General features: G+C 41.1%; 1 protein-coding gene across 1 annotated transcript in view; it reads right to left on the reverse strand.

Annotated features, from left to right (window-relative positions):
• Positions 1-10,389, reverse strand: part of PRKAR2A (protein kinase cAMP-dependent type II regulatory subunit alpha) — an 87,495-nt gene extending 77,106 nt beyond the window's left edge. The window contains exon 1 of the mRNA XM_029917539.1: positions 10,054-10,389. Within this exon, the coding sequence (XP_029773399.1) occupies positions 10,054-10,306 (253 nt within the window). The 5' untranslated portion in view covers positions 10,307-10,389. The remainder of the gene's footprint in view (positions 1-10,053) is intronic.
• Between the last annotated feature and the right edge of the window lie 6 nt (positions 10,390-10,395).

The following is a 10,395-nucleotide window of genomic DNA, read 5'->3' on the forward strand; positions in this document are numbered from 1 at the left end:
AAGGAACTGAAGGTTAAAGGGAAAGGGGGAGGGGGGGAAAGAGGTGGTGGTGATGGAGGAGGGCACTTGTGGGGAAGAGCACTGGGTGTTGTATGGAAACCAATTTGACAATAAAATATTTAAAAAAAAAAAAAAAAAAGAGTGTCTGCCAGAGTTCCCAGTATCAGTGTGGACAAGGGAGCGTGTTATGAGGCAGGCTGAGGGCAAAACACAAGCTAGCACCACCCCCTCCCAGGTGGGACATATGTCACATTCCTTGGACACTCCAGCCTACCCCAAAACAAGAAAGGACAAAAAAACAAATGGTTAAACTGATAAGAGTCTCCACCAGTTTACCGGAAAAAAGCAATGCCGTCAACAGCCTAAAATCCAGGAACTCCCTACTGTCTTAGTGCTTTGCTAGAGGGAAAAACAACCTTAATTTGACAATAGCTGGGCCTCCAGTAAGTCTGTAAGCATGTGAAAGTCTCTTTGGAAACCCATCTTCACTTTATCTCCCCAGACTCCATAGAACAGACACCACCACCATCCACTTCCAGTGTAGCTCTTCCTGCCCATGGGTCCTGTCCCATGGTTTAATAAAATCACCTTTTTGCACCAAAGATCTCTTCAAGAATATTTTCTTGGCAGTCCGCTCTGGACCCCACAAACCCCACCATCAACTCTAAAACTTCATCACTAGCACAGCCTTATTCTCTCCAAATTGGATAGGTCAGCCTCAATCACTTACCACACTGATGGCTCTTCACACCTCTCATCTAGCCTTGACCTGTCTTCCAGTTCCAGGCCTGTGATTACCATAGCCTGCTGGCATTTTTTTTTTTAAGTTTATTCATTTATTTTGAGAGAGAGTACAAATAGAGTAGGGGCAGAGAGAGGGGGAGAGAATTCCAAGCAGGCTCCACACTGTCAGCGTGCAGAGCCCGATGCGGAGCTCCATCTTACAAACCGTGAGATCATGACCTGAGCCAAGATCAAGAGTCAGGTGCTCAACTGACTGAGGCTCCCAGGCACCCCAGCCTGCTGGCTATTTCTACCAGGCCATCCTGCAAGTCTATCAAATTCATGCAATAGGTCCAATTCTGTCTTCCCCTTGAGAGGAAAGGAGGGGAGAGGAGAGGAGAGAAGAGAAGAGGGAGGGAGAAAGATGAATTTTGAAATTTCCCAGTGTGATACTGTGATATAATAAGAAATATTTACTTGGTCTTGTGCCCTGGTTCTGAGCACAGAGCCCCTAAAATCCCTGGAATTTCCTAAGTTATTGAGAGGAATGTTTTTTGCTATTCTTAATTAGCCCCGTGTTTTAAATTTTTAAATGTTTATTTGTTTTTGAGAGAGAGAGAGACAAAGTGTGAGCGGGGGAGGCACAGAGAAAGAGGGAGACACAGAATCTGAAGCAGGCTCCAGGCTCTGAGCTGTCAGCACAGAGCCTGACGCAGGGCTCCAACTCCCAAACCATGAGATCATGACCTGAGCCGAAGTCAAGATCATGACCTGAACCGAAGTTGGAAGTCAGATGCTTAACCAACTGAGCCACCCAGGCGCCCCCATAATTAGCCCTTTTCAACCACACCTAAGCTTATGCTAAATGAGGATAGGTGATTGGAACTTTTAGCTCCTAGACCTCCAAGGAGGGGAAAGGGCTTTGGATTGAGCTCATCACCAATAACAATGATTTAATCAGTCATGCCTACATAATAGAACTTCCAGAAAAACTAAATAAATGGGTTCAGAGCTTCCAGGTTGAACACACTGAGGTGCTGGGAGGATGGTATGCTCAGAGAGGGCACAGAAGCTCTGAGCCCCTCCCCACATACTTTGCCCAAGGTATGTCTTCCATTTGGTTGTTCCTGACTTGTATTCTTCTTAATAAACTGGTAACAGTAAGTAAAGTACTTTCCTAAATTGTGTGAATCATTCTAGGAAATTATCAAACTCCAGGAGGGGGTCATGGACACCCCCAAATTTAGAGATGGTCTGTTAGAAGTATAGGAGGCAGGGACTTGTGATTAGCATCTGAAGTAGGGGGCTATCTTGTGGGACTGAGCCCTTAACTTATGTGGTCTGCACTAGCTCCAGGTAGTGTCAGAAGTGCTGTAAGAACAGAAACAACAGCTTTTCTTTATCCAGTATCTTTATTAACAGCATAATCCCTCTGGTATTCCAAGAATAATACCAAGTTCACCCCCGAGGAGGTATAAGGAGGAGTAAATCTTGACTTTTCTCTCTCTCTCACCTTCCAAAAGCTATGAGTCAGGGGACCTGGCTGGCTCCGTCAGTCACATCCCCTTGATCTTGGGGTCATGAGTTTAAGCTCCACATTGGGGGCAGATTTTACTTAAAAAAATTAAAACAAAAGCAAGGAGTCAGTAATTCTTACCAATTCAGTTAAAGTAAGTATCTCAAGTATACAACCCTACAATGAACACGAGCAGACATCAGATGAAAATGAATATTCAACCTTCCTAAACTGAATAAAATTGAAATTAAGACATTGAGAAAAAAATTCCTCAAATTAGTACTTTTTAAAGAATTTTAATATCTTGTGCTATCAATGGCATAGCAAATTTGGTACGCACATATGTTGCTGATGACTGTGTATTCTGATTGGCACAATCCTTCTGAAAAGCATATGACTATTTAGTACTTATTAAATGACCAAAAAAAAGGTACATTTTGACCTAATAATTCTATTTCTAGCAATCTATTCTAGGGGAATAAGCCAGACATTTAAAAAGCCTTATGCAATCTTTGAGGAAGATATGGTCACAGCTGCAGCGGAGCTTGGAGTGCTGGCTCCTGCTCTTGACTCAGTGTTGTTGGCTCTCCCAAAGGAACAGTTCTGTCAGGAGCCCTGGCTCTTAAATATAACAGAATAATCACCCCTGAAACCAGAGATAGTGATTCACCAAACTACAGTTACCCTAACCAGTTGCAATGTAAAACTTCTGAAAAAGGTTATGTGCTGACCTGAAGCAAAGAAAAAGACTCTCAAAATGGAAGGGCCAGTTCAGATGCCTAATAAGACTGAGAATTACTACTCAGAAAACTCCTTGTGGTGAAGGTACTAAGATTTGGGATCTTTTTCAGGTGAGGATCCACAAGCAATTCACTGACTTGCACAGTCCTTCTGAGATTGTTAAACAGGTTACTTCCAAATGAGCCAGGAACTAAGGTTGAAACCAATGCTTAAATTAACTACTTTAATAAATCATCAAAACCCATATACATAAAATAGTTCATGCAAGCAAACATCTGGAGGCAACCTAAAAGGAGAATAATTAAGTAGAGTATAATATATTCACTTACTTTACAAAATACAGCAAAATAATAATTATGACAACAAAATAACAGAAAACTATATCCAGCAGCATATTAAAAGGATTATACCTTAAACTGACCAAGTGGGATTTATCCCAAAAATGCAAGGGTGGTTCAACATACAAAAATCAATCAGTGTCGTACACCACATTAAAAGATGAAGGGAAAAAGCCATATCATCTCAACTGAAGCACAAAAAACATCTAACAAAATTCAACATCCTTTCATGATAAAATCACTCAACAACGAGGAGTTAAAGGGACTTTCCTCAACATGGTGAACAGCATTTATTTGGAAAAACAAACAAACAAACCTGAAACAAACACCTTACTCAATGGTAAAAGACTGAAAAATTTCCCCTCAGATCAGGAAGACAAGGATGCCGGCTTTAGTCACTCCTATTCAGCACAGTACTTAAAGTCCTAGCCAGAGCAATTAGGCAAGAAAAATAAAAGGCAGCCAAAATGAAAGGGAACAACCAAAACTATTCACAGATTACATGATCTTATATACAGAAAACCCTAAAAACTCCACAGGTTTCAAGGTACAAGACAACACACAAAAACCAGGTGTAGTTGTATATACTATCAACATTCTGAAGATAAAATTAAAAAAACAGGCCTCTTTTTTAAAAATGTTTACTGGGACGCCTGGGTGACTCAGTCAGTTAAGCATCTGGCTTCAGCTCAGGTAATGATCTCATGTTCGTGGGTTCGAGCCCCGCGTCGGGCTCTGTGCTGACAGCTAGCTCAGAGCCTGAAGCCTGCTTCAGATTCTGTACTCCCTCTCTCTCTGACCCTCCCCTCCTCTCTCTGTCTCTCAAAAACAATAAAATTTTTTTTAATGTTTACTAATTTATTTTGCAAAAGGGGGTTGGGAAGGGGCAGAGAGAGAGAGAGAGAGAGAGAGAGAGAGAGAGAGGAAGAGGAAATGCTCAGGAAGAGAGTTGTTCACAGAGGCAAACAAGTTAACAAACAAAATTCTGGAGATCATAAGCCATCATTTAAAGGGAAGAAAGGATGGGGTGCCTGGGTGGCTCAGTCGGTTAAGTGTCCAACTTCAGCTCAGGTCATGATCTCACAGTCTGTGGGTTCGAGCCCCACATTGGGCTATGTACTGATAGCTCAGAGCCTGGAGCCTGCTTTGGATTCTGTGTCCCTCTCTCACTCTGCCCCTCCCCCGCTCACACTCTGTCTCGGTCTCTCAAAATAAAATAAAGACATAAAAAAAATTTTAAGAGCAGAAAGGATGCCAAGTGGTGGGTGGGGAGCCAGGTGAGTGAAGACTCAGATGCACTTGCAATGAGCAATGTGAAAATGAAATTTAGAAAACAATTCCATTTACTACAGCATTAAAAGGAATGAATTACTTAGGAATAAATTTAACACATGAAGTGCAAAACCTATACTCTGAAAACTACAAAACATTGTTAACTCTTTAGAAATTAAAGAAGGTCTAAACAAATGGACAACATCCCATATTCATAGATTTAGATGACCCAATAATGTTAAGATGGCAATACTTTCTAAACTAATCTACAAATTCAGTGCAATCTCTATCAAAATTCCAGTTGCCATTCTTACAGAAATTGACAGGCTAATCCTAAAATTCATAAGAAATTCAAGGAACTGCAAAAGCCAAAACAATTTTGAAAAAGAGAAAAGTTGGAGAACTCGCATTTGCTGATTCCAAAACTACTACGAATCTCACTTATCAAGATGGTGTAGTAGTGGGACATGGACAGATACACAGATCAGTGGAACAGAACTGAGCCAGAAACAGACAATGACATGTACAGTTCAACTGACTTTCAACAAAAGTACCAAGACAATTAAATGGGGGAAAACTATCTTTTTAATAAATGGTGTTGGAACAACATGCAAAGAAGTACCTCATATTGTATACAAAAAATTACTCAAAATGTACCAACACCTAAATGTTAGAGCTAAAACTATAAAACTCTTAAAAGAGGGGTACCTGGGTGGTTCAGTCAGTTGAACATCCAACTTCAGCTCAGGTCATGATCTCACAGTTCGTGGGTTCAAGCCCCATGCTGGGCTCTGCTGACAGCTCAGAGCATGGAGCCTGTTTCTGATTCTGTGTGTCCCTCTCTTTCTGCCCCTCCCCTGCTCATGATCTGTCTCTGTCTCTCATAAATAAATGTTGAAAAAGATGTTTTTAAAAATTCTTAAAAGAGAACAGAGGTTAATTTTCATGATCTTATTTTTGGTCATTGTTTCTTAAACATAACACCTAAATCACAAATAACAAAAGAAAATGATACATTAAGACTTTATCAAAATATAGACAGTTCTCCCCCCCCCAAAAAAAAGACCAAGAACCACTTGAAAAGATGTTCAACATCATTTAAGGAACTGCAAAACAAAACTACAATGAGCTACTACTGCCCACCCATAAGGATGGCTATTATAAAGAAGACTCTACTGACAAGGATGTGAAGGAATTAGAAGCCTTAATACACTGCTGGTTAGAATGTAAAAAGGTGCAGCCACTTTGGACAACAATCTGGCAGTTCCTCAAAAGGCTAAACAAAGAGTTACCATATGACCAAACAATTCTACTCCAAGGTATACGTACCAAAGAGAAAAACATGCATCCACATGAAAACTTGTACACGTGAAATATTAATAGCAACATTATTCCTAACAGCTACAAAGTGAAAACAACCTAGATGCCCATCTAATGATGGATAAAAAAATGTGGTATATAATAGAATAATATTCAGTAATAAAAAAGAGTGACATTTTACTTTATGCTATAACACTGATAAACTTTAAAAACATTATGCCATGTAAAAGAAGCCAGGAGCAAAAGACCATATACTGCATTATTCCATTTATATGAAATGTCCAGGATAGCCCAATCTATAGAGACAGAAAGCACATTAGAGGGGAATGGAGGTGTTGGCAGTTGATGGCTAAAGTTTATGGGGTTCTTCTGGGGGTAACAAAAACTGATTGTTCTAAAACTGACTGTGGTGATGGTTGCACATATCTGTGAATAATAAAACTACTGAATTATACACTTTAAATGGTGAATTATATAGTATGTGAATTATATTCCACAAATCTGTTACCAACTATATGTTATAATAACATATAAATATACTACATATATAATTCTCTGTGTGTGTGTGTGCATGCGCGCGTGCGCTGGGAGACTCACAGGTGTACTTGTGATAATAATTACAGAAGCGAATCAAGTCTGGATACCAATTATTGTCCTCATGAGGATACAGTTACACTAACATTAATAAATCTAAACTCTAGGGGTACCTGGCGGGCTCAGTCAATTAAACATCCAACTCTTGGTTTCTGCTCAGGTCATGATCTTGCAGTTTCATGAGTTCAAGCCCCACACAGAGCTCTGCACTGGTAGTGCTGGAGCCTGCTTGGGATTCTCTCTCCTTCCTCTCTGCCTCTCCCCCACTCATGCTGTCTCTCTCTCTCCCTCTCAAAGTAGATAAACTTAAAAACTTAAAAAATAAATCTGAACCCTTGAGGCTTTCCCAAAAGTTACTCATTATAGTACTTCACACTTAGTGTGCTTTTTGATATCAAAACTGCTGTTAAAACAAACCAGTAATAGCTAATAACTTTGTTTCAAATACCATACAATTTTACAAACTGAATTTAGCCTATCTAACACCACATATCCTATTTCTTATTTTAGGTATTATAGGCTTATTACCCTAATGTTCCTAATCACTGGATATGTTATTTCTTTTCTTGTCTTTTTAAAAATTGTGAGGAGGGGGCATCTGGGTGGCTCAGCTGGTTGAGGGTCCAGCTTCAGCTCAGGTCATGATCTCACGGTTCATGGGTTGGAGCCCTGTGTCAGGCTCTGTACTGACAGCTCAGAGCCTGGAGCCTGCTTCAGATTCTGTGTCTCCCTCTCTCTCTGACCCTCCCCTGCTCACACTGTCTCTCTCTGTCTCTCAAAAATAAATAAAAAAACATTAAAAATTTTTTAATAAAAATAAATAAATAAATAAATAAAATAAAAATTGTGAGAGGGGTGCCTGGGTGACTCAGTTGGTTAAGTGTCTGCCTCTTGATTTTGGCTCAAATCATGACCTCTCGGTTCGTTGAGACAGAGCCCCAAGTCGGGCTCTGCACTGACAGCATGGAGCCTGCTTAACATTCTCTCTCTCTCCCTCTCTCTCTCTCTGCCCCTCCCTGCTCATTCGTTCTCTCTCAAAATAAACAAACATTAAAAAATTGTGAGAAAGTACATAGGATAAAATTTACCATTTTACATATTTAAGTGTACAACTCACGGCATTAAGTACGTTCACAGTGTTGTGCAACCATCATCCCTATTCAATTTCAGAACTTTATCGTCCCGAACAGAAACTCAACACCCATTAAACAATACACCCCATTACCATCAACCCCAGCAGCCAGTTAACCTGTATTCTACTTTCTGTCTCTCTGGATTTATCTATTCTAGGTACCTCATATAAGCGGAATCATAAAATATTTGTCTTTCTGTGTCTGGCATATTGCACTAGCATGTTTCCAAGATTCATCCATGTTGCAGCATGTATCAAAATTTCATTCTTATTAAAGAATAAATAGTATTTCACTGTATGTATGTATGTATATATATATGTATATATATGTGTGTGTGTGTATGTATATATATGTATACACATACACACACACACGTATATGTACACACCACAATTTACTTATCCATTCATCTGATGGGGATTGATTCTACCTTTTGGCTATTGTAAATAATGCTGCATGTAACTATATGTTTGGCTCCCTGCTTTCAATTTTCTGGGATATATACATAGCAGTGAAATTGCTCGATCATATGGTAATTCTGTTTAACTTTTTGAGGAACCACCAAACTGTTTTCCACAACACCCAGACCATTTTACATTCCCACCAGTAATGAACAAGGACTCCCATTTCTCTACATTCTCATCAACACTTGCTATTTTTGTTTCTGTTTTTTCATAATATCCATCCTCATGGGTGTGAAGTGGAATCTCATTATGTGCAATATATTTTTAGTCTATTATCTGTAAATAAAAGTTCACCTTGTGTTGATTTCTATAATTATACGTAGCAAGCCACTTTAGAGATATAAACAACAAATATTTACATGCTAGTAAAATAAAGCACAGGGTTACAAAGATTTAAGTCAACTCAATTTTTAAGAAGATATCAAAGGTGACAAAGATAACAAAACTTGTAAACTGTTTTACTCATCTGGGACTAATTTTAAAGTAACAACGTGTATATATAAAAATTTCACAAAGCAGGTTACAGCTTTGTGATTTATAGATGTCAGTGAAACAAACAAAGCAGACACTCCTGAAATAAAACTTTTAAAGACAGATTTATCCCTGGGAGATCACTGTCACTGTCCCCATTTAAAAGTGAATCTGAAATCAAACACGTCTGACCACTTCTCTTAGACCACAAAGCAAATCTGTGGAAGAGAACTGGAAAATAACAAGTCTTGAATTGATTTCAAGACTTAAAAAGCAGAAAAGCTCATAATTTAATATGCAATAAGTCAAAGAAACACAGAAGAACCATTTCTACTCTTAGTGGTGAATAAACTATGGGAAGTTGTCGTCAACATTGAAGTTTACAACCTCCAACAGCAATGACCGGTAATTAACTCCTTGTTAGCGTGACCTGAATGTGGATTCAACTCAGAACTAGTTTGTTTTTTTTCCAGTATGCTCTAACAACACTAGAGTCTCTAACTTGGTCTCTGTTTTCATGTTTTGTTAAATCTTGGCGGTTCAAAAGTAGGATCATTCTGTTGTTAAATTGACCAAGCCTAAGCTAGAGCAACCAAGGAAAACGGAATTACTTGTTGACAATCTTGCTTAAACCAGATGTCAAGTGTTGTCCTTTTTTCCTGCACCCTATATGCTAAACAAGATAATTATAGTTTACCCTCACCAAATTGGATCCAGTCATTTTAGTCAAGTTTAAATATATATATGTGTGTGTGTGTGTGTGTGTACACTACATATATTTTAATAAATACTTTGAGAAATTTTAAGAAATCCTAAAAATATTTTAAGGAATGCATGTCCAGTTATGCAGAGGTGAAATGACTCGACTGCTGGCATTTGCTTGAAAATATTTCAGCAAAGCCAAAAAAAAAAAAAAAAAAAAAAAAAGAAAACCAAAAAAAACCAAAGTAGAGAAGATACATTTGTGACAGATATTTAAACTGTTGAATGTGAATAGTGGCATCATACAGGGGTTCATTTCACCTTTTCTCTATTTTTGTCTATGCTTAAAGTTTTCACCATAACTTTTCACAAAACGAATGACTTGCAAAGTACCCATCCCGGTTATTAACCACGAGTGAGTCGGTGGATGTGAGCGTCCTTGTCTTCGGCACGAAACCGGGCGAAGCGTGCCCCAGCAGAGGCGAGGCCGACGTGGGCTCCGCGCCACCACGCGGGCCGAAGGCGCGCACATTTGCTCCCAGGCTGAATCTGACAACTCACTCGGTGCGCTCGGGGAGCAGAGGACCGCGGGGCGCAGCTGGGAAGCGGCGCACGCGGGGCTCACGCCCGCGGCTCGGGAAAGCCGGGCAAACTCCGCGGAGAGCTCCAAGGTCCCGGCCCTGCGTGCTCGGCCCCCGCGGCCCCTCTAGACCGCTGGAGACCCCTGCACCGCTCCCTCCGTCCCCCCACCGCGAACGTCGGCCCAGCCCGCCGCCTACCATCCAAGTCCTCGTCGTCCTCCGACTCGCTCTCCGCCTTCGCGTCGGTGACCAGGCCAGGGCCGGGCTCCGGAGTCTGGGAGCCGGAAGGAGGGGCAGCGGGCGGGCTGGCGGCTCGCAAGCGGGCCTCGCGCAAGCGGGTGAAGTAGTCCACCGCGAAGTCGACGAGGTCGGGCGGCTGCTGTCGCAGCACCTCCACCGTGTAGCCCTGCAGCAGCTCCGTGAGCCCCGGCGGGATCTGGATGTGGCTCATGCCGGCGGCGGCCGCGAGGACAGGCGGGTCCGGGCCGCCGGCGGCCACTGGCTCCGCGCTCCCTCACGCTGGCCTCTCGCCTGGCGCCC

The sequence above is a fragment of the Suricata suricatta genome, chromosome 12 (genome assembly GCF_006229205.1).
Source record: "Suricata suricatta isolate VVHF042 chromosome 12, meerkat_22Aug2017_6uvM2_HiC, whole genome shotgun sequence".
Classification (NCBI taxonomy): Eukaryota; Metazoa; Chordata; class Mammalia; order Carnivora; family Herpestidae; genus Suricata; species Suricata suricatta.